At 39.4% G+C, this 25,569-nt stretch overlaps 1 protein-coding gene across 6 annotated transcripts in view; it reads right to left on the bottom strand.

Moving 5' to 3' along the window:
- The window catches only part of ZSWIM8 (zinc finger SWIM-type containing 8), a 63,162-nt gene that overhangs the window by 21,503 nt on the left and 16,090 nt on the right, over window positions 1–25,569 (bottom strand). For 4 of the 6 annotated variants that reach the window (XM_056352921.1, XM_056352924.1, XM_056352925.1 and 1 more), the window contains exons 2-9: window positions 16,775–16,928; window positions 15,546–15,640; window positions 9,545–9,717; window positions 7,656–7,763; window positions 4,733–4,814; window positions 3,321–3,441; window positions 2,769–2,970; window positions 1,708–1,883 (exon numbers count right to left, since the gene is read on the bottom strand). In XM_056352921.1, the coding sequence (XP_056208896.1) occupies window positions 1,708–1,883; window positions 2,769–2,970; window positions 3,321–3,441; window positions 4,733–4,814; window positions 7,656–7,763; window positions 9,545–9,717; window positions 15,546–15,640; window positions 16,775–16,928 (1,111 nt within the window). The other 2 variants (XM_056352926.1, XM_056352927.1) reach the window with 2 other exon arrangements.

The raw sequence follows: 25,569 nt of genomic DNA, 5'->3' as shown, positions 1-25,569 counted from the left end.
TAGGATTACATAGACTTAAATTACACAGCAGTTACTCCCGTGCCCCACATTACCATGGTTAGAACAAAGTATTTCTGCGTTTCCCAGCTCCAGATCTCACACAGAGCCTAAGCATAGGAGCAAGACAGTCTCAATGGATTACACATTTGGGTGCCCTAATTCAAGAAGAGGAAAAAACATTTCTAGAAATTGCACCAGTGTCTCAATCAACTGCCATCTTGTTACTGCCACTGATTTCAGAGATCTGGGGTACAAGCTCAACACTTCAATCCTCTCAGATTTCCCATCAAAAGCAAAAAAAAAAACCCCAAAAAGTCAGATCAAAATGGGGTGACCCAGTTTAGGTGTAAAGGGTATTAGGACAAAAGGGACTAAACAAAATGGACTGCTTCTATCTGTCCATGGAAGCAATGAATTAACAAGGGAGCAGACCGGTAGGGCTTAATCAAGGAGGATTTTCAGAACAAAAAAGAAGAGGGAACTACTCAGGAAAGGTAACATAAGGATGAATGCAATGAATTAGGAATGAGATAGCAAGTCTCCTTCTCACTCAAAAGAACAGCAAGGACGGGTAGAAGAGGATTCTTCGTGGTGACTATTCAAACACCAACAGAATAGGTAATCAAGCAGGAGTGTTTCAATTATGCATGAGCTCAAGTAGATCTGAGCAAATTTGAACTGTGCCAAATAAATGTGAATACACACCGCACAACTTCATACTTTATTAAAAACCAAAATCTTTTATGGCTTTTCTATGTGATCTGATTGATGTTTGTGTTTATTTTAAGCCTCACTCCCAGTTTCCTACAGTTTTTGATTTATCTTCATCTCCTATATTTAGCTACTTCATACTGTAAACTGCACAAGACAAAAACTGCATCCATTTTAGTGTCCCTGATGTACTTTACATAGATAGGGCATTTTATGAATGTTACATAACAATTCACAGAAAGCAAATCCCGTTAACGTGCAACTGTATTGAAAATACCACCCTGTTTTCATTTGTTCTGAAAAACATTTTCTGAGCATTTATAGCATATTAAACTAATTCAGTACATTTTACACACCACTTAGTAGACCAGATGTACAAAAAAAATTATTAAATGTCAACTATCTCAACATAAGCCCTCAGTACCTCCACCACGGTTCAACCATTGCTAAACAGAGATGGCAGTGATTTTCCAAGGCACAATATGGTTTAGAAACCTGTAGAAGCCACACAATTTTTCCTCAGACAATTGAAAACACTGACTGAAAATCAGATACCAGTGACACTATTTACCAATACATTGCAGAGAATAAACTCCCTAAGAGCAGAGAAAGCAAAAAATGGTTCATCTTGGAATAGACAACAGTGAATGATGGGGCTAAACAGAAATCCATTAAACCGCTGAACAGTTAAATTTAGAAAACATCAAAATGTATTGGTAGCTGGTGTTATCATTCAAAGAAATGTTCTCCACTGGGAAACTGAAATGCAGAATTAAACTTGTATGTAAAAGTGAGCTCTCAGAAAACAAATTATTCACCTTACATGATGTTGCTAAAAGTGAGCAGCCATAGCAATTAAAGTTTAAAGTAATTCTAGCGCTCTTGAACAGGTAATGAGGTAATGATACAAACGCAAGAAAGCACAGGAAGAAATTCTTGAGTGTGCTTGAATATCACAGAAATAAAAGAGAGACTGGATCTAATTCTGTTGCTCACCTCTGTGGACTAATAGTTGGGTCAAGGACAGCCAGCCTCCAAAGAACCACCATCTCATCACACATACTTGCACAAGCATGAGCAGCTACTTCTGACTGGCCGTTGCTGCGTCCCGTATGCCCACTAGCACTGCTGTGTGATGCAGATGTTCGCACGCTGTACCACCAGCCGGTTATCTGCAGAAGAAAATGTTCAGTGGAGCTGTGTTGTGGCCAGCATCTCATCCCTTGCTCTCATTTAACCTTGTAACGACAAGGAAATGGGATCTGCAGCTAGGACCATGTTTTCATTTCATTCCAAAATAACGACAAGCATTAAAGCAGTACGATTTGTGAGAACTAAGGACCTCTCAAAATGTATTTGGTTAGAAGGCACATGCCCACAGAACAAAACACTCTCAGGAGCTTCTTTTACTAAAGGCCTTCACACTTAGCAGGGAAAAAGTGAACAAACGTGACAAATGAAGCATTTGCTTTCCCCTGCTCAAAGCTGAGGTATGTGATAGAGTAATAAGGAAACTTACACTGCAATTTATTTTTCAGTGTGAGATCAGTGTCCTGAACTGTAAAAGGAAACCTCTTTCCCAATATTATTTTAAAAAAATTTAAAAAGTATTACTTAAACCCATCAAAAGAGATCTTCTACAAAAATAACAAAAGAATTTGAGATTCTACCACCCAACATATTTCTTCAGTTTTATCAAAATGACAGCTCATACATGACGTACTTTGTTTAGAAACAAACCCATTAAAATAAATCACCTTGACTAGACAGAAATTAAATCAAACATGCTGAACAAAAGAGACCAGACTCCATATATTCATGTTAAAAGGATCAAGGTATTTTGGGGATAGAGTGTTAACAGGACATCACTAAGTCAGGACAAGAGCAATCTGTAACACCTTTTTAGTGTGGAGAAGCACATGTCCATAAAGCATACAGACTGTTAAGAAAAATAATAACTATTCAACCGTGGATTGTACAGGCATACGGCACCAGTCACTGGCTCATCCTGGTTCCCCAGAATTCCACCCCCTCCCACCGAGCAAACATTTGAATACCTGCTCATAGTTGAGACACTGGTCAGTCAGAATCTCCAGCAAAGGAGCTGCATTGCTATCCCGCCTCTTAAACATCTCCCGCACAATGGAAAGCAGGTTCCAGATTCCTTCAGGCTCTCTTCCTCGCAGGGGACGCAGGAGACAGGCCCACTCAGCAGCAGCTGGTGGCTCCGTGGAAGAGAGATACATTGAATTCACATCACTGTAGATAAAACAGAAGAGCAAGAATGAGAACAAATTAAATCAAGTACAGCCACACAAAATCCTGAATATATTCTACATCCAGAAGTACATTCACACCTTAAATAGGATAGACATGCAGAACCTAAAAGAGAGAATGCATAATGAGACTGAGAACACCACACAAGCAAGGCATTGTGCACATACAGTGTGCTGTACTGAAATAACATTGGACAAGATATGCAAAAATACGGAGTGACCACGAAATGAAGCATCCTTCAGTCCATGGCATCACGTAAGGGTGCAGGCTGCACAGTGAGCTTGCAGATTACATGCCACATCACATTTTCCCTTCAATGGGAAACAGTTTACCTGAAAACAACAGGAGAAGGTCCACAGAATTTATGAAGGGTTTTCTTTATGTTGTCACTCAGAGTAGATTCATCTAAGTACCAGGTGCTTTGATCTGATGCAGAGGGTCCAGCAGTGGGATCTTGACAAAAGAACAACACATATACAGTCTGCAGGCTTCAAAGGTATTTTCCTCTGTGTGCCCAACCACAGAGATTATAGGGAGTACACAGGCAGTTACCCAGTTTATTTCACCCATTACAGAACTCACTATTCAGAACCATCTTAAAATGCTGTCATAACATTACCTTAACCACAGACAACACTAAACTGGGAGACATGGCTGGCATGCTGAATGGTAGCACTACAACCAGTGGGACAGGAGTAATTCAACGACTGTGGCAACAGAAACCTCACGACGTTCATTGAGGAAAAATGTACGCTTTTGTACCTGGGACAGAAAATCCCATGCATCAGTACAGACTGAAAACCAAATGGCTGAGTAGCTGATAGGGTTTGGTGATTATGGTGGATGCCAAGCTGAACACAAACCAATGGCAAACTTTCGCTGAAAACACAAAACAAAACACAAAAAACAACCTGCAAACTGTGCTATATCAAGAAAAGCACAGCTAGCAGATGTAAGGAACTTAAGCCATCCCCCTCTACCTGGTACTGGTAAAGTTACACCTGGAATACTGTATCCAGTTTTGGGTCCCCCAGGCCAGGAACAATACTGAGAAACTAGAGAGGATATAGGGGAGAGGCATCAAGATAGCTGGGGGCACGGAGCACATGACTTATGAAGTGAGATTAAGGAAGATGGGCTAATTTAATCTAAAAAGGAGAGGGTGATGGGTGATCATTAACAGCCTATAACTACTTGGAATCACAAACACAATGTAGATGAACTCTTCTTGGTAGTAGCAGACGATAAATAAGGGTATTTGGTACTAGACATTAGGAAAAAAAAAAATATCTTGACCAAAAGGATAACGCAGCACTAAAATAGGAATACTCTGTAGCATCTCTGGTAACCAAGACTTGGCTAAGCAAGCCCATGCACAGCTAACCCAATCTAGTGTTGCAAACAGCCTTGTTCCAAATTAGAAAGGTCCCCTCCAATCAACATTTCCAGGAGTCTATAATTAATATAAAAAATTAATATAAAAGAAAAATCTTTTGTTAGAAAGATGCATTGCCTGATGTCTCGCTCATCTGCGTGCACTCCAAGGCATCCATTACACCAACAACTGCCTGTTGCTGTGCCATATATACAGATGCAAGTGCCTGTACTTAGCCCTTTTCCTTGACCTCCACCCGCAATCCAAGCTACATGGTAACAGACCAGTTCAGAAATGCAAAGCAACGGAAATATATCCACTTCCTATCTATGACACAGATTACTGAAATCATATATATCTCAAGGTTACCTGGGGCTCCACACACTGTATTGATGGCAGTAGACTGAGAAGATAACAGTTCATCCAGCAAGCGCTGAGCTGTTGGGAGAATCTGAAAACATGAAGCAAACTTTCAATATGCACGTGTCTTATCCTGATTTACCCATCCAAAGTTCTGCTTGGATTTTCATGCTTCTGGTAATTTCAGGTGTATGAAACACACAGAGTCATGTTTTCAGAAAGGACAACAGAGGGTGCTAAAGATTATACGATAGCAAAACAGCTGTTAGACTTTCTCCTCTCCTTTCTCAAAGCAAACCTATACGTAAGGCTTACTTCCTACATCCACACCCTAAGAAGTAAACAAAAGCATCATAGGTTATCATCTCCTTTCTTATTTCTTGAGGAGTAGGAGCCCACAGAGAGTGATACTGTAGCTGATTTTGAGAGATATGGAAGTGACTGCAGTCAAGGTGAGCATTATCCTGCACTTTGAATGTTCTTTATTTCTCCTTCCTAAATAATTTCTCTAAAACCCAAACTAATGGGAACAGAGGATCAAACTATAAGTTGCATTACACAACTTTCGGGGCAGACTTTAGCTTATCTACCACTCTGTTAGCAAAAGGACCATCTAAATATTAGCTCAGACTTAATAGTAAACTAATGCAATTTCAGCACTAAACTAATCATAGCTTCTGGACATGTCAGAGCATAAGCAGAGAAGGCTCAGACCTGACTGCAAAATCCTAAGTAGATATACCCTTAATATGCTCTTTCTGAAAGAAAAACGCACAGTAGAAAGCATTTTTTCCCCAAACTAAGTCTGAGCTGAAACCGTAGATCCATTTAGCCTTTAGCATGCACACCTACAACAGGTCAGGCATATAGTTAGGACTTAACGTGCAACAGAACATCCGATATCCCCCCACCTCTCTCCACACAACAACGGAGGTTAAAGATCACATTTACTGTAAAGCAAGGCACATTCACACATTCAGTACACCTATATTTTCAAATAATACAGATCCATCTCATACAGATGGAAAAATAACAATGCTTCAGAAGGGTATTTTGCATTTCAGCCACCTGAAGGAACAAAGTCAACATTAAGCTAGTCCTGTACTTTTTCCCACTAATTATAAGTCACCACAAAGCAGAAAAGTTACATGTCTAGGCAATGTCACACCTTAAGGTTGAAACATCAGGGACCTGCAGTGAATCTCCTTCAGGCATTTTTGCCAAGATATTAATATTTAATTGGAATAGGAGTACTGGCTTCACGGAGGGAAACAGCTCTTGGGAGAAGAACTGGGTAATAAATTCCAGCTGCTCAGAATCACTGACATTTTTATAGATATGGAAAACACTTTCTACAGAGATTTTGAAAAACACTTCCTTATCTAGCTGCATTCCTACAGACCACCATCCCTTTACACTTGAAAGTCATTCAGCATTACATTACTGTATCATGATGTCATTCACAAGCTGAAAACAAAGATCAAACAGAATCACGTGTACAGCCTACTCTAATTCTACATCATGTAGTCAAAATACGGGGTCCCAAGGTATCGGAGTATCTATCTCCACCCAGAAATCTTGAAGACCGGGAATGAGATTGGTGAAAAGAGTACGGGGCATGCCTTGCCTTTTTCAAGGGAATTACACAACACAGGTTAAGAGGCATCTGCCAATAGCGCCCAAACTTTTCTGTTGGGCAGCATCCATCAAGTTATCTGGTAAGATAGCAATAATTAAATTAAATAATCCAGATGTTCCTGGGTGCACGGCTGGTACACATGACCAAAAGCAAAATAAACCCAGTAAAAAGGAACAGACATGGAATATTTGAAAGTAAATAACTCACATGCTATTGAGGAAACATGCTTTCAAAACCTTCCTTTTTTAAGCCCCAGACTATGTGACATAAAGCTCCGAGTCCTTAAGGAGAGAAGAAAAGCTGTGCCTGTTACATAATGCTGCAAGAAGTACACACTACTGGTGCTGAACTCTTAGCAACAAAAAAGTCGTATTTTAATATCACATTTGTATTATATGATTCCTTTATTGCCTCTCATAAGAGGATTACTATTTCTGTAGGAAATTCAGAGTACATTTTAGCAACAGAATATCTTAGTGTCCCAAGCACAGCACCATAAATTAAATTTTAGGTACATGCTGACAACAATCTAACTCCTACTTAAGACATTATGCTACTGAAACGTGACAGATACCCATGCAGGTCAGTTTTTTCTCAACCTCCTCTGGTCGAACCAGCATGAAAAAGTTGTCAAGCCCTTATATTTTTAAAGCAGACATTTCACAATCACTTAGCTATCCTTGTGTATTTTGTGCAAGCATTTTGGGCAAAGGATACAAATGACCTGACCTTGAACAACATAGATATTTAAGGAACGAGAGAGCAGATTTTACCTTTGACTATCAAAATTTCGTATCTATTACTTTCCTTAATACAAATGATTCTTAGGAATTACCAAGAAGCTACAGCGGGGGCAGTCAAAAGGTCACCAGTGGGGTGCATTAGAAAGCGCCCACCTAAGGCATACACAACATATCCCCTGGGTAGTCTTCTCCACTTCACTAACGAAGCACACAAAAAAGAAGCAACCCGATTTGTGCTGACCTAAGTTTTTCACCACCATGCATTTATTTTATTGTGCTTGATCTTCCACAAGCTAAGCACATATTTATGCTAATATGAATAGCCACCACTCTCTCCTTTTCAGACACTTCTAATCTTTTACTTGGCAGTAGACAATTCTCAAATAATAGAATGGCAAACCTGAAAGGGCAGTAATTGAAAGCCTTCCCAGAGCTCACAAATGAATAGCATAACTGGTTATCTTGCAACAAAAGACATCATATAAATTGACCCAGAATAAAGATAACTGGGTTTAACAAAAAGTCAGTCCTATCAATTGTCCCCATTTACCTGTTGTGGAAGTTCACTGATTAGGTACTGAGCAAATTTTTGCAACTGGTCTCTTTGTAGCCGAGACAAGGACTCAGAAACAGGTGCTCGTAAGCATACCGCGGACGCCTGAAGAAAGAAAAGGAGATATAAACCACCATTAACAGGTCAGACTTAATGAAGCTGTGTCCACTGAACGGATGAAGTGTCACAAACAGTTAGCTATGCTGATGCATATCATGCTTGGTCTTGATGGACAATATTTTTTCCTGTAATTATGTGGTGTGTTGCAGATAACATGCAAATAAGCTGTCTAGGCTTTATAAAAACTGTTTTAATTTAAAGAGTTTCTTTTCAGGGAAACTGTTTTAACAGATGTGCTTAAGTTCTGTTGTTGCTAGCAATTGCACAAATACTGGCAGGGATTTTACAAACAAACCTCTAAAATAGGACATTATTCTTTAAGCTTCTGGCAAACCAACCAGCTCTGTGGGGGGCTGTTTCACAGAATCACAACCACCTCATTTATCTCATTAGAGGTTTTTTTCTTCAATCTTAAAATCAGTCTCTTTCTGTATCTCAGAACAACTTAGACTATAATAAAACCCACCACTAGTTCCTTAACCTTTTTCACTCTACAGAACAAAAAAATGCCCAAATGGCACCTACCTAAACTTTAACCTGGCAACAGGCAAGAGCAGTTTGATAAGAAAGATGCTTCTGATACTGAATTGTCTACATAGAGAAATATACCTTGGCTTGTAACTTGCTAGTGTCAGCAATCAGTACATACAAACATAAAAAATCCTTTCACTAGTGTTTTTCAGGTAGAAGAAAGGATTGGAGGGAAAAGAATTATATTTATCTTACAGAGGGTCCAAACTTCCTGAGTGCAAATAATATAAATGAAAATTTCCCTCTTATCCTCACTCTCTGCAGTCACCTTTTAAAATGAGGACTAATAATTCAAAGCAGAACCCATTTTTTTGCCAACTCTCCAGTCCTAAGTACAGAAAGTACACCAATATTCCGATGATTTCACGAGTATCAATTTAAGCCTATTAAAATTGTCCATTGAGAAATATTAACAAGCTTCAGCAGGTTATTAGCACTTATTTGAGAATCTGGAGTTGATCATAAGCATGTTATCTATAAAATGTTCTGTGACAGAAGAAAAATCTTCTGTTCCTTTCAATCACCTAAGCTTAATCCTTCCCTAAGATGTATTTCTCAGCTTCCCAAAGACTGAATGGAAATGAATCTGTATGCCAGACTGAACCCCCAACTTGTGTACTTCATGTTGATTCTACGCATTTTCACCTGGAGTTGGTTGGAACAAGAAAGACCTATTTTTCACTCTCCACAAGGCCACACAGAATAGAAGCAGTCAAATAAAACCATAACCTTAACTGACTGCTTGATATCTACAGGTCAAAATGACACTTACCTGCCTCAGTACGTGTTAAAATGAACTAGTGAGCATAAAGGCCAAGAGTGATCAAAATTACTTTCCTTCTGCACTCTGATCAAACAACCTAAAGAAAGAGCTTTCAAATCCCATATTTACAAAGACTTTTAATAAAAGACTAACTATTGGTGGCCCTTCACTCCTTGCAGAACTGAAGAAAGAATGAGCAATTTAGCATGTAAATGAGAAACAGGAAGGAGCCAAAAAGGACTCTGTATCTACCCTTAGCAATTTGCACATTATCAAAGGACATGCTGCAGTTTAGAGCCTCAGACAATTCACTCTGCAGACTGCAACTGTGAGCGCACATTTGCACAATCTGTAACCAAAAGGAGTGCCAAGAACAATTTCCCTAAAAAGAGTGTGTGTTGCATAAAACTGTAATAAGGAGAGACTCAGAGAAGATGCCTAGGGGAGAGCAGAACTGTATTTAAAGGCCTACGTTGTGTATCCGGAAGAGGCAGAGCGCCACGACGTGAGCACACCACTTGGCCCCAGCGCCACAGGTACAGCTGCACGAGGTGATCCTGCATCGGTCAAACATCACCGCCACGTTGTACGCACCTTTGGGTGGCACCATCTGTGGGGGTACCACAGTGGCACTCAGATGGAAGCCTGTTAAAATTCAAAAGTCCAAAGTTACCCTTCCAGTGCTTGGGAGACAGATTCAGTTAGCACAGAACTCTAGGTACGTGCCATTTAAACACTGAAACAACATGTCTAGCAACAACATCCACACAGGAATGGACATGGATCCAGAGTCTCCCACATTTGTGTTTTCCCCATCAGCTACAGCAGAATATTAGCAGAAAGACATAATGTGCTATAAGAGGTTCAAAACTTGCAGCTTTCAATACATTCATTTACCTGTATGTTTATTTCTATTAATATTTAATGAAGAAAAGAACTGGATAAAGCCATGACTGAAAAGCGTGGGTTTCTGATCACAGGGTCAAAGCTAGACTATACATATTTCAGGCATGATTTCTATGTTAATTAACTCTGGCAACAGTGCAGAACAGGCTAGGTGACTTCTTCAGAATTATTTTCAAGTCACTAACCTTTCACAATTTTACAGGGAAACTTTACACTTACACCTGAACACTTAGTTTCACTTTGTGGCTTCGGAAGCTATCCATTTCTCAAAAATTATATACTTCCTTGCAATTCTGCAAATATCCCATTTTTATAAACCTTGTACTCCAAAAGCAAAAAAAAAAAAAAACCCACAAAACTCTTGCTTAGACTAAAGTCAAGGGAAAAGGGAAATCTCAGCAATCACACTTGAATGAATCCAGCCACATTAATCTGTGATGAAACAAATCACAAATCTCATTTCAGGCAGGCTGATAAAGAACTTTATTGAGGCTTGTTTTCATGTAAACTCACGTACAACGCATACCAGTTGTACCTATAATGCACTTTCTTCTACAGATAACGGTTATCCACAGGCACATGTGTTACAAGCAGGAAAAAAACATCAGGAGCATGAATCTTCTACTTGTCTTGAAGGTCCCTGTCACCAGTTGATCACCCTCTACAGCACTGACTGTCAGCCTCAGAACCTTTCTGCTGATCTGAAATTCAGTTTTAATGAAGCACAGAAAGCACCAAGGGTATCAAAGCCATAACCAAAATTCAATTCAACGATCTACCTTAAGAGAAAAAAATATGGCTTGGGACAGGTGACTGAAATAGTTTCTTCATCGTCAGCACAGGGAAGTACATTATAAATCCAAGCTACTAAGTTTTTATTATGATATTGTGAGATTATAATAATGATGGCATTCAGGAGTGCATGTGACCGACTAAATCCCATCTGAAACAACGTGCGCTATTTCTTCCTCAAAATATAATCCCCGTGCCAATACAAACTTGCTCTTACCTTGCTTAACCTTTTCATTTCTCCTGTTCACCAGAATTCAAATCCTCTTCCTGATGTGGGTGATTAATTTGATTAGTACACATAATACCACCTAAATTCTTCAGCCATTTTAACAATTGGAACAGAACCAAAACAAAAGGCGGCATTCACACAAAATTACTGCACTGCTTATTACTAGCTACAGTTCTAATTTATGTTCCACACTTGGATAATATAACCCAAACAGTTCAGCCAGTCCTTCTGTCATACTAGAAGCATCTCAGGCTAATGCCAAAATGCCCTAATTTTCACAAAAGCAAATTAAGCATTTCAGAAATTGAAACTGTAGCAATTCTGTTTCACTGAGAAAAAGAAGTATTCAAAATGTGTTAAGAGAAGAATGGGTCACAGCTACACATTTTTACCAGGCTCTAACCATGGATTTTTTATTTGTATAATAAAGACAGATAACTGATTAAATGCTAAGAGGGAAGAACAGTTATAAAAAGTGACAAAGAAAATGTAAGGGCTTCAGCATCATATCATATAAGCTTCAGACACATCATAAGCTCCAACTCAAACTGTAGCTTGATTAACATGTCTGCCACTGACACCGCTAATTCAAGCAGCTCTGCCCAGTTCTTCTGCACCACCAGCCTTGCTGCACTGAACAACGGTTTGTGGGACGGCACAGGAAACCATACCAGGAAAAAAGTCTGGATTAAATCAATGGTTACTTTTACCAGCAAAAACGCCACAATTCAGTTCGCTGCACAGCTTACAAGCCTGAGACTGTAAGGACTGAAAAGGTGACTATGAGGGGCACAATTCCAGAATGCTTTAGCCCAAAGCTACCATTTAAAGAAATGGTCATCATATTGTACTTGTTTACAGCCAAAGTGCAACTATTGCCTTTTCCTGCAGACCACAGCTCCTACCCTCCTGCTTAAATGTGAAGAATCACATCTACCACATATGTGAGCAACCTGGCCACCTCATGGAGACCACAAGAATGTTCTTCTGTTCCACCCATCCCCTGCTCCCACTGCCTAATAATGGCTTATCTACTCCATGCATAACAATACATTACAAGAACATGTCTGCATGTACCAGCAGCATTCGTTCTGCAACTGGATGTAGCCCACCAGAAAAAAACAAAATCTATACCCTATTCTTAGCAAGCTCCATCCCCAGGAGACCTCGAGAATGAGCTGCAGCCAGAGGAATCACTCTGCTAGGAGTCTCACCTCTCTGGCTCCCATTTTTCTTAAATGCACTGTGGGCACAGAGCAAGCTTGGTGCTTCTGTGAATGCATTTAGGCTTTCTACACAGAAAGCGCATCTTAGACTTCTTATGAGCACCAGATTTACTACTCAGGCACAGAATATGTCAAGCATCCAGCACCGACACTTCAGAGAATGTGTCAGGTACCTGCACTGTAAAACACACTAGCTATGCACAGAGAGCACCAGGAGTGATCTGCTGCACCCATGAAGCAGGTTTTATCATGTAGTGAGGAAGGGAGAGCAGCACACTGTCCTCTCTGATACTCAATTAAGACACATGGTTTGATCAAACATAAAAGCTGGAAATAATTAACTGCTGCTTAGACTAGGACCTACAAAACAGAGATGACTTCTTTTTCAGTCCATACCTTATCCTTCTCACTGCTCTACCCCTGAAACTTAATCTTTCAGGAAAAGTATTCAAAAGAAATGTATGCTCCCCACTGGTTTTCAGAATTTTAGGCTAGCTACATCAATGTCTTTTGCATTTAATATTTACTTTATCATGAAACTCACTTATTGTGAAATTCCAGTTCTGTTTATTAATTTTTCTGAGGTCCTATTAGTCCTCATGATTTCAGGTAGAAATGCACAAATTTGAAATACCCCAAGGTACTCAAATCTTTTCATTCCAGTTGCTTATTAGGTGACCTATGAGTTAACAACACCCTGCTAAGAATACTTCTTGCAATACAGGTTCCAGGGTTTCTTCATTGACATTTGGTAGTTCTGATGCCCCTATAACAATTACAGCAAACACACCTCTGCACAGAATTTAAGAACTTTCTCTCTTACTTTCTCAGGACTAACAGAAATAGGAAAATGAAAGCTGAACAAAAGCTTTTAGACAGGCAACTACGCAAGGCAATTGTGGACATGTTTGTTTAAAACCAAGATAGGAGAATCTCTAAAAAACAGAGACCTCGAGACACTACTCAAGGAGATACAAAGTTAGAACCCAGAATGAACCTGCTACTGGCTCCCTCAATTGTTAAAAAGAAATTAAGAGATTGATAGAAAGTCAGTGCCTGAAATCAGCAACTACAACACACCTATTTGAGAACAGCAATAATGTCTTCATTGCAAGGAGCCCGGTATATGACTGCTACAAAGGGAATGCGCAGGAGAAGGTCTGTAAAAGCCAATTCTTTGTGTATATACAGTAGAACACCATAAAAAAGTGGGGTTTTGGAATGTGATGAAGAGGTGCTATTGTTCAGAAATTATGGATATGGATTTGCATGTGGGCAAGATGATTAAGATTACTCATTTATGTTTAAATCAAAAACATATCTTATACTGCAAAGGCAAATGGGACAAAAAGAGCACACAACACATTTCAAGCTTTGTCCTATCGATCACAATATCACAAAGCACTGCCCAACCCCCCTCCAAATCAAATCCCCTCTCAAGGGCCGCTTCGTTTCCTGTGGGTTTTTTCCCATTTGTCAGTATATGAAAGTCAAAAATGCAACCACAAGCCTTAAAATCATTTGGAGCAGACAACTGAAATTATATCCACCCCACCTGTACTGCCTAGTTTTGGGGCTGCAACTCATGGGGGGCGGGGGGGGGGGCGGGGAGTTAAAATCCCTCCATTAGATAAAGTTCCTCTACTAAGGAGGAAACAACGTTACTGTTTAAACAGAGTTACTTCCCTTTCCACGCACATAATCCTTTGCCAAGAAGCAGAGTTGCCATATGTGTACTTCAGAAGTTCCTCTCCCCTGTATCATTTCCCACCTCCTCTTTTTCCCTATTCCTCCCCCAGTCACAGGGTTTGCACTATTTCTAGCCTTTGCTCAGTTACACTGCTTTACACCTCCTTGCCTTATAATTGACTATTGAAACAAGTTTTGAGCACAGTCCTACCACTGTATACTAAATACTCTGCCCTTTTACATAGTGAAAGTCCCAGGAATTACAGAATTTCAGCCAGTTACATTTTAGCTCATTTTGCCTCTCTCAAACATTTGCCTTCCTGAAGTTCAGCAGATGCCTTAGAGGCGTCTCTCAGCATTTCAGTCCTGATATCAGGAGCTTACAAATGCACTCAAAAGTCAGTTTAATCCTATTTAGCTCAATTTCGTTGATGTTCCAAAATTACTCTCTGGTCTCACTGACAACTCAACATACCTAAAGTATGAGCAAGTACTTCACTTCCATTCCCAAGAATTCCTGCTACTGTTACTACAGTAGACAACAGACTAGGTAAAATCCTTTCAGATGCTTTACCCCATATTCAGATAGCAGTTCATCAGTCTTCTGCAATCTGCTATCTCAATGACTATCTCCTCCTTTCATTCTCCCCAAACTTTTACAGTACAAGTCACTTTCATTCTTTCTTGAGGGTTCTTCACCTAACTTCATTCATTCCACTGATCACTGAGAGTTAAGTATTACTGGTGCTAGCAAATAAACAGGTCCATAGAAGTCTCCATTCCTCATCACAGGAAAACAGAGGAACTTTCCTCCTTAACATTACACAGCTTTTGATATTATCATTTTTCTTATTACAACCAGGCTCAGTTCCCACAAGCCAATTAGTATTCTATTTCTGAAGCTTACACTTGCAGAAAAACCCAATACGTCTGCGTTAGATTGACATGGCCCACCTTGACATACCAGTGTCTTTACTTCACATAATGCCTTCCTAACAGCTGACACTGGAAAAGCCAGCTCAATGTTTTTCTTTACTTCAGAAGGCTTTAATGAAAAATCCAGAGTCCAATTCTTTAAGATTAGTTTCTACAGCCATAAAACATAAAAAGAACATGAGAAGTGAGGAGAAGCAATAAAACCCACTGTTTTAAAACAGGGATTTGCTTTGCCAAAATACTACAAGTAGTATTTTTAGTTGTATTATTAAAGCAATCCTTTTGTTGTAAGAATAATTAAACCTTGCAAACTTTCTCTCTGCCATACATGCACTTTAGGCAAGGCATTAATTTGATCATATGACTAAAAAACCAAGTTCTCTTTATCAATGTGGAATTTAAGCATTACGGAGGCAAAGGCATTTACGTTTTTTTTCCAAAATGCTGAGTCAGATTAAAGGTCTAATTTTCAAAACATTTCTGGCTTTTCACTCAGTTTCACAGCTGAGCTGATGGAGGCTGAAATAAACACAGTATTTAGCTCACCACATCACAAAGAACATATGGGGCAGGGAGCTTAGTCTAGGATGACAGAAAAGCTTGTTTTGAGACATAGTCATAGCACTGCTGTCCCATTGCGGATATGGGTTTGGGAATCTGAAATATCTACAGACGTGGAGCTGCAATGTCCTTACCTATCTGGAGAGGGTCTTTGACAGCCCGCACCCGGAACAGTTGTTCCCCTCGCTGGAACTCATCTGCACTGCCATTTGCCAAACACGAGTACAATCTGCAAGAGATACACATAACATATCAAGATCAATCAGTTTTTTAGAAACTTCACAGTATTATCTTCTTAAATTCTTTGTTGACGTTTCCAGCTCTTTTCCGCCACTTCTGCATCACAATTCAGCCATAAAAATCATTAGTCTCTTCCTAACTGGGTTTGTGTATTGCCACTGGCTCTTCTAGGAATTCCAAACTAAGGCTCCGAAATACAAATTCATACATACCCTAAAATTAAGGTTTTATATACAGTATAAATCAATTTAAGGTCCAACGTTAGCATGCCACAGTAAAAAATCCTTGTACTTCCAGAAGATTTACATGCAGGCTCACATGCCATTTTTTCAGATCTGTGCTCATCAGAGTAATGAACATGTACAACCAGCTGGCTTGCTCTGATTCCCCACAGGTGATCTTACAAATCACACCAGCACCATCTACACCAGAACATTAAATGAATGCATCTGAGAACTTTCAGGATGATTCTTTCTAAAAGGAGTGTAATATCACTACTTTGCAAAAAAATTCTGAATGCGCATTTACATGGGTAGGCCTCCTGTAGTATAAAAGCTTCAGCATAAACACATGGGTAAAAGATCTAAAAGCACCGAGTTTTTGACTATGTACTCACACAATTTATGTGGAAACATAAGAAATATAGTCATCCCTGACTGTATCCACTCTGATCACTGATGTACTCAGCAAATTCCGATTCTCCCACTTGCACCAACAAAAGGCTTGCACAGCACCCTAAGCCAGTCCTCCCCAGAAATTTCTGAGCCCAGTTAAAGCTCTTGACTCAAGCAATAGATTTAAACTGGAAAGACCGCTTAAGAATAACGTAAGGACAAAACTCTACAGAATAGTTACTATCAGGCAAACTAAAGGGTGCATTTATTCTGCTGTCATTTACACATAAAACTTGCATGTGTACATGCTTTTCCTGGGATGCGTGCAGGGCAGCTCACCCTGAAATAAAACCCCGTATCATAGCATATCACACAGTAATCCATCCACATATTACAAAACACACATGAGAACAGCAGAAGCAGCAAATATAACGGATATCAAATGGGCAACAATTCTCTCGCAGTGAACAGAACTTTTCCTGAAGTATCAATGAAATAGTATTCGTTACCTGATATCTTCCTCATTTTCTGGGAAACTCCAGAAAGCGATTCGAAGCTGCAGTTGCTCGGGCACTGGAGGATAAACCTTCTCCACCACCTCGAATGGAATGTGAAATGCAACCTGTTTTGCAGACAGTTCCACCAATGGGATCACCAACCCATCTAACGAGACAAGAAGCAAAATGCACTTAGCCATTCAAAGAATAAAACTCATGAGAGGCTAAAGAGACGGGAGCAGGGAGTTCTTCCACTTCTCTCACCAAGCTCAAGGACCAATTCAGATAGACAAAAAGTAGCACAGAAATTTTCTGAAGGACTGCCTGCCAACTTCACGTTCGTTTTCAGCCCCCTAAGGGCATGGGTACACATTCCCAAAAAAGTTTGTCAGGAAAGCTACGTTAGCCAAGCAGACATCAGTGACTTCAACTTTGTCTCCTGACAAAACTGAAGCCTTTTACCAAAACTTAAGGTAACCAAGTATTTTTCATACATTTCTGTTAGAATATGGCAGCAACATCCTGTGAACACCAGGTGATTGCGCAGAGAACTATTGCAGTCTATATGCACAAGATGGCAATGGAAAGGTTATCCAGTAACCTTAGTATCAACTTTTTTGTTAACATTCAGTATTCAACCGTTTGCAAGATTTTAATTTCAATTAGTATTTGTTTTATTTCCTTCGCCACCACCCTTCATATGATACCTGTCTTTATATTTCCAGTTCTTTACAGAAGCAGCTGTGAATTCACACGTTTGTCCAGTGCTAACTACACTGAGCTCATGAGGGTCTTAGCTGAAGGCACCAAGAGCTTTATGCAAATACATTTAACCACTGCCTTTCTACCAAACTAACTTCACTTTTTACATTTTTAAGGGCAGCTGAAGATTTCTTATAATCGGGCTATGGGAGTCTTATGTTTCTGCTTCACTCTGAGCTGGATTACACTCCATACAAAATGCCAGACTTGCCTTATCTGCAAGCACCTCGGTGCTTCACTGAGATCACTTCCTGATCCATCGCCACAGCAGCCTTGGTTCCTCTGTCTTCCAAACCCTGGTGCCAAGAGCCTAATTGGTTCAGTTTCAGATATTCAATGTTATGTCTCTTCACCTCCCTAACCAGCTTCTAAAACACCACTGGAAGCCAGAATGTAAACCAATCTGGCCCTCAGCTTTCCCTCCCCACCAGCCTCCAGGCAACATATCAAAGGAAAACTTAAGCCCTGATGTCAGTAAGCGCTTTCTCACCCTCTGCCTAGAGACAACCTCCAGTCGGAACAGCTGGGAAACAGACAGGGAAGGAGAGGGCTTTGAAAGCACACGCACACAGCAAAGCAGCCAACAACTCCCCCAGTACCAAGCAGACCTGTCAAAGTGGAAGGATTACATAAATATGGAAGGGAAATAGTTCTCAAACATCCACATTTATGATTTTTTGATTGCAGTGAAATTAGATTCATTAGGCAGCACACCCATCTCCCAAATAGAGTCAGTCTTTTACCGTCAGGATTGTTTCTCCATCACCAGTGACTTTCACTCTATGTTATAGACAGAGCCTCTGTTTTACAGTGCTATAATCCCATGCACAAATGTGAAAGTAGCAGATTGTAAAATGAAAAACGACAGAAAAGTAGAGCGTCCCTTTCTCTACAGCTAGCAAATAAACAAGATTTTGGCAGAAAAGTCATCAGATTTCCACTTCTGACAACCAGAACAGGTGTACAGCTTTTATCAAGTCACTAAAAAAATTTACTGTTTTTAATTCGTCACAATACAAAACAAAATACTGTTTTTAATTAGTGCAACATAGCCAACCTAAATATCATTGCTGCTAGTACAGTAGTAGGAGATACCACAGAAAGTCCAAACTGAGACACTTCAGCGCTTGAAATTCCTCTGAGCAATGAAAGCAGAGGTATTTCTTGCGGTTTTAACTGCACTTTCTGTATAGAGGCACTTCATCCAAGTCTTTCATTACACAACACTAGAAAAGAGATAAAACCTAAACAGCTTCTACAAGGTACAAGACTCAAAAAAGACTTCACTACCAGGTGAAACACCTGCACATTCTTCGAAGAGCTGCGAGCCTGCAGCCTACATGGTATTCCTTTTTACAAGGATTTGATGCTGGGTTTAGAAGATTAGATTAGAAATGCTAAAGACAGACAAAAGCAACAAAAGCAAATGCATTCTGTTTATTATTTTATCAGTACACCTTACTCTTAAAAAATATTTTACTGTTGCAACGGACTAGGACACACACACAGTTACTAGGTCTCAGTGGTACTAGTAGAGTAGTACTGGTACTAGGAGCAGTAGTACGATCATTGCAATCGCCCCTCAACCTCTCTATTACATAACGTGGCTGTTCTCGCTCATGCTAAACTAAACTAGCTCAAGAAAAATACTTTGACAAGTGTTACTGAAATTACCTCTCCTGAGAAAGCATTTCTTCAAACTGGGAAGACAACATGAGCTCTCCTCACCTGCTCCAGCACAAGTCAGCCAGCTCGATTTCAATGGTTTTACACAGCGAACTAAGGTAACAGGCTGACTTGGTGTTGAACTTATTAACTGATTCAGCAGCTGTACTGTGTTAGCAGTAATCAGAAGACAGGTGGCCAATTATCTGGTGTGTCATAACCCACAGTCGGACGGGCACAGCACATGGCCCAGACTTTTTCAGAATCAGGTGAAAGCAGTAAAACCTGGTGGGGGAAAAAATAATCTAAAAAGCAATGACCTTATCTATAAAACCATGCATCTTTCTAAAACACTGAATTTTCTACAAGGAAAAAGAGACATGGAAAAGAAATAGTAGAAAATAACTGAAAAGTAGAAAATAATTTTTCAATGATACTTTGAGGGCAAGTGAATTCACAGTAGCTAACTTGGCACACAAAACAAACACCAAAATTACGAAGTTAAGCTGCCCTAAGTTTCCAAGGGCTAGTGCCCTATGTAACCAAGGTAAGACACTTAGGGATCATCAGAGGGTCTTTTCCCCTTAGGCCTCCTGTACAGTCAGCAGGACAGCCTGAGTTGCGTGCTTAAAATCGACTCTGAATACTCTCCTTTGAGTCTTAAACAAAGAGAGAACCATTCTCAATGTTTATCTCTAGGTACACAAATCCAGGGTTGGTGGATTCTTACCTAGATGTATCAAAAGGTATTATCAATAAAACAGATAAAAGGTACTCTCCGGTCCTATAATAAATTTGGGCAAGAAAAAAAAAATTGCTAATAAAGGAAAGGAGAAAGCATCACAGCTTCTGCTCAGAAAGAAAAGTTAAGGACAGCAAGGAAGATTGCAAATTTAATATAAAAAACAATACAGTAGTGAAATCAAAGATGTAATACAAAACTGACAAATCTGGAAGACAAATCTATCCAAGGCAGAAGATCATTTTAAATTGTGGAGCAAAACTAGCAAAAAATCAGTGCTTCCTCTTGGGAAGCAGACATGATGACCCAGGCAGAACAAAGGAATAATTTCAAGTCTTGGAAGAATAAAGTCACAGGCAAAGCATAAGCAACCTCAAACCATTCTCACTTACAGGTTAAACGCCTAGCAAAACCCAGGTCAGGAAGGGATTTTGAGGGGCCATCTCATCTATACCTCCTACGTGAGAAGCAGGATCAAGCATATCCAAACCATTTTGAACAAATCACATCTCGATCTGTTTACTGCCATGTGAAACACGCAGCTTTGATGGGGATTATCCTACCCTTTTGGTACTGTTTTATGTAAATTACAGGTTTGATTTTTATAGCCATTTTGTAACAGCTAAAACTCTGGCATAGACATAATTATTTCTGCTGGAACAACAACAAAAAAAAACACCAAACCCCAACCCTTAACCCCAAAACATCCAACACAAGCTATGCACACAAACATGCATTTTCATCAGTGGAAACAACTTCTGTCCCAGCAGGGCTTACTGACACAGTAGCCACATTGCTTAAGCTTTCCTAATACAGGGTAGGTTGTAACAAGCTGCAGTCAACAATTAGTCATAAAAACAGGTCATGTTCCAACTGAGCTATTACTCCTTCAGTACAATAAATGAGTTTCTATGATAGACAAATCTGCTTGAATAATCCACAAAACAGGGGCCATGAGAATACCAAAGAGTTATTAAATGGATCTGAAAGGAAAACCAACTGGACCAAGCAATGAATGTATTTGTTATCTAATTACATTATTTCCATTAGGTTACTTTCATTTGACACACATCCTAAAAAGAAACTCTATGTAATTGAATAAATACAAATGCAAGTGAACAAATCTCACAGCAACAGACAAGGCACAGTGCAAAGACAGGATGCATTGCTTTTATTATATATACCTTAAGAAAACCGGCACGTTAGGCTTCATTATCTTTTTAGAGACATGTCTATAGCTTTGATTTTATAGCCATCCCCTGGCCCCCATCTCACATTTCCCCTCACCTTTCCCGCTGGCTTCAGTCCAAAACGTAACAGAGCGGAACAAAGTAATACGACTGTACTCTGAATAAGGAGATGAAGAAAATTAAGTGAAGCACTTCTGGTATCAAAAGCTAAAGTGAGAAGAAAAACTAACAGGAAATAATCAGAGTGCAATCTTGACCAGTGAAGGAGGTACGTGGGGGTGTTATAAAACCTGTTCTACTAACATCGTTTTTAAAATGGTTAACTATTACATTGCTTTTTAAAGGATTTGCCATGTAGAAAGAGAATTCTGTTACTGTAGAACGCACTTTAAGCATTTCTGCTCATTTTATTTTGTTGAGCGCCTATCAGTAAAGTGTCTCTTAGGTCAGTGATATATTCTCTCTCTGATACCCTTGAAAACCAAAAAGTGCTAAGAATTCTCAGATACAGGCAAGCAGAGCAAGCATTACATTTAACCGTAACATAGCTAAATAAAAACTCTTCAAAATTATTTGGTTTCTTGCTGTTTTCTATTTTTTTTACATTTATGTCTAAAATTCTGGTGTTGGTTTTACTTTATTCTCTTGTTCTTTTTTCCTTCCTAGAAATTTATTCTCAGAGTTGATGTCTTTAAGAAGTACAGGCCAAAGGAATATATTCCTTCAAGTCTCAAACTCTGCAAGAAACATCAGAAAACTTCACCTTTGTCTTCAACTCTGTAATACTCAGAGACAAATACTCTGATTGTAACTTTAAAAAAAGTTCCCCAAGGTGAACATTGCAAAATGAAACATGAGCTTTTTAATTACAAATTTACTTTTCATTTCACATAAATTAGATCCAAGGTATTTAGGCCATTGCTTATTTTACCACATAATCAACATCCTATAAAAAACATTACATGTGTTTTTAAAAATAAACAAAATTCACCTCTGAACTGAGGAGAAGACACATGGTATGTAACAGAAGCATGTTGCAAAAGTTTGAAAATAAGATATTTTCCTTCAAAAGCATTTCTCTTCCAAAGCTCTGTCCACAAGGCGTTCAGTTAAGGGCAGAACTGATTCAATGGGTCACAGACACCCCACCACCAGTCATTTTTCTGTCACATTAACATTTTGCCCAGGTAGGTCCCAGCCCTATGAAGTGATCAGAAAGGGAATCTCGTCAGAAGTGTTGACCTGATATACTTGCAGCCTATGTAAGCAGTAAGGGTACATTTCTGCCCATTTGCTCCTTTGTGGCTTCCAAGCACAGACTTGTGAGATGGGTAGCTAATACCTGTCCCATACAACCTCCCAAACTTCAGGCAACATTATTAAAAAACTCAGCACACCTACAATGCACAAGTACATAATACATAGAAATGGTGGAATATGAAGAGCATCCTCTAATAGTCTTGGGATTACACTCTGAGGAGCAAATCAGACTAAGCACAACAAAATCTAAGCTTCATAGTGCAGTCACAAAAACGATAGCTGTGTTTTCAGAGATGTAAAGGAAAAGTTCTCCATTTGAGTAGAAGAAATATTGCAACTGCTCTAGTCTGTGCCTTAAGACTTGGAACATATGAAGACTTTAGTTGGAACACATGAAGTACTGAACCACAACCACCAAGCTCCAGAAGGAAACTAAATACTTACCATGAACACCCCAACTGAAATAGGCAACAGATTTAAATGTACAGAGAGATAACATAAAAGCACTTGAAACAACAGAAGAAGCATTCACCTTTAAACACCTGTGCCAAAATGGGTCAGAGTGAGGGGAGAGAATATTTGGGATAAAAGAGTTCAAACTGAACTGAACAGCATGAGAAAATTCTGTTGTAACAGCTCACAGATGAACAGCTGGAGCAACTATGAAGCTACACCATGCAGCAGAAGAAAGATGAGATAGACAAGCCGAGAGTTGACTATCTAATAAAGCACATTAGGTAATGAAGAAAAATCTCACTCAAGATGCCTTCTTTCAGGACTGTATTCTGTTTCTTACAATTAGTAACGCATTTCCCTTGAATCACGGTAGCTGGTCTAAGTTGTGTTCATAGCACACACATCACAAATTGCTTCAGCACAATTAGAGCTAATGGGTGCTTTTGCGGCAGCCCAGCAGACATGCCAAATACTGAACAGGCACCAAGAATGAATTTTCTTGCCCCAAACACAATTCAAGAGAAGAAACCAAACTGGCAAGCCCAGGGGTGAGGACCCCAAGACTGAACCAGGACCCTGCAACGTCAGACCCTGACAGCTGAACAGACACAAGGACCTGCATCCATACCCAGTCCTGGTCTAGCTTGACTACGTGCAGAATGAAGCATCTGAAAAGCTGAAGACATAGTGCAATATTCAAATACTGACTCCCAGCTGTCCTCAGTTAGCATTCCTCTGCTTCAGATTAGTAATTCCATGCTAATTTATAGTGAAAGAAAAAAATCCACAACATTCCTTGTAAAAATCAAGCAAACCACAATACTGCTAAAAAGTAGTTTATTTTCCTTTTACAGACTAAGGAAACCAGTCTGAAGATACCTGTTCCTGGTTCCTCAAGTATTCAGGCAGTGCCAATCTTAAGAAAATAAACAAGTCCTTTACACCAGAACACCTGCTGTACCAAGTCAGAATAAGGTTTCAGCTGTTTGTTTCTCCGATACTACCCGCTGCAAACCAATTCCCTGCAAAACACCTAAGCCTTCACAAAGCCAGCTCCAACAACAAATGCAGAACAGTAGCCTTTGGTGGAATTCGTCTGTGTGAGTTTTTCACACACTGTGACAGACCAAGAAGGTTAAATAAGACAAAAATAGGGATCAAGCAATGGAGAAAGGATGCTACAAACACTGCCGCTGATTGATGGTTCATCAGGCTTGCTCAGAAAAGATGACTGGGGGGAGCATTCTGACTTGAGAGCTCCTTTGGTTTTCTCTCAATGTTTTTATATTTTTAAAATGTTCTTATAACAGGCTAGCAAGTACAGATCTAGAAAGCCAGCAAGGACAGGGCACTGTAATGCAATCATCAGGTATTTCAGGCAAAGTTAGCCACAGGAAAAACTCTAAAAATACAGCTTTCTCCACTAGGGTTGTATGGCAGGATGGTATTGTCACTGTGCAAGAATGAAAATACACACACACACTTTTTTTTTTTTTCTAACTGAAAACATAGCCCTAGAGAGAACTAAATGATCAACGAACAAGCAAAATGCTCCAGAGAAGAAATCAAAATTCAGTTTGAATCACTAGCACATGCATTTGCTCACAGGATAAAGCAAACAAAGAACTATCAGGGTTACTCAGTTGTGGTTTTCTACCTATGTAATTCACTTGTTAAATTTGCACATTACCCTTCTTACTGCCTGTCAATAGTGCAGAACTCTCAGGAAGGAAAGTTATCAACTAAGTATCTTTTGTTTTTATTTAAGAGCAGGTCTGCTTCTCATTTGCTGTTTTCTTCCTCCTCCTCCACTGCTACTACCCTCATAAGCTTACTAACAGTATTAAAAACTCTAATGGGATCTGTGTTTACAAGACTTTTTCATACCTCTTATTTCCTCAGCTAGAGTTACACAACTCTATCTGGATCCCATAACCATTTTGCAGCAGTGAAATTACACTGAAAATAATGTCACAGGGTAGCAAAACCAGACATATATAAGACCACATTGAAAGCAAAAAGAAGAATTGAGGGGAGGCCTACATCAGCCCTAAGCCACAGAATGACATTTTTATGTACAAAACAGTTGAGAAGACAAATAAGCAACAGAACTTTTTCATTAGCATTTACTGGATAAGACTGATGAGATTCATAGCCAAAAACTGTTAAAAATAAAAATCCAGATGGGCAGATTATGGTCCAGAAACCTCACGCTTAACTGACAAACTGCAGCAACGGTTACTACACAAATTCTGTTACAACCATCACAATGTTTTAAGAATGGCTTTTTTTTTTTTCTTCAATCCAGTCCAAAAAGGTTTGTTTTATCACAGGAGGGTGTCCAATTCACCACCAAAGTCTCCGTCATCTACAGCAAAAGCCATAGTACAGAGTCAAATTTCAGCTCAATTTGATTTCTGAAAATTGCTTAACGCTACATCACAAACAGCTCATACATGTAAGTCAAAATATTTCATGGCTCAGACTATCTTTTTGTTGCTGTATTTACATTTGCCTTCAAAAGGGAGAAGTATATTATTTGGCTGACTGCATAAACATATCCTGACACCATGACTTCTGCCTTCAAGACATTTTAGGAAGCAAGAATTAGTTTCCTCTATAAGACAGACCTTAAAATACATCAAAATAACAACAACAAAAAACCCCTCATATTTTATTTGCACACAAGCCCTGTAGATTTGCAGAATACAATACTAAATCACATTGTGGAT

Source organism: Falco biarmicus, chromosome 9 (assembly GCF_023638135.1).
Source record: "Falco biarmicus isolate bFalBia1 chromosome 9, bFalBia1.pri, whole genome shotgun sequence".
Lineage (NCBI taxonomy): Eukaryota > Metazoa > Chordata > Aves > Falconiformes > Falconidae > Falco > Falco biarmicus.
This window is presented reverse-complemented; position numbering and strand designations above follow the sequence as displayed.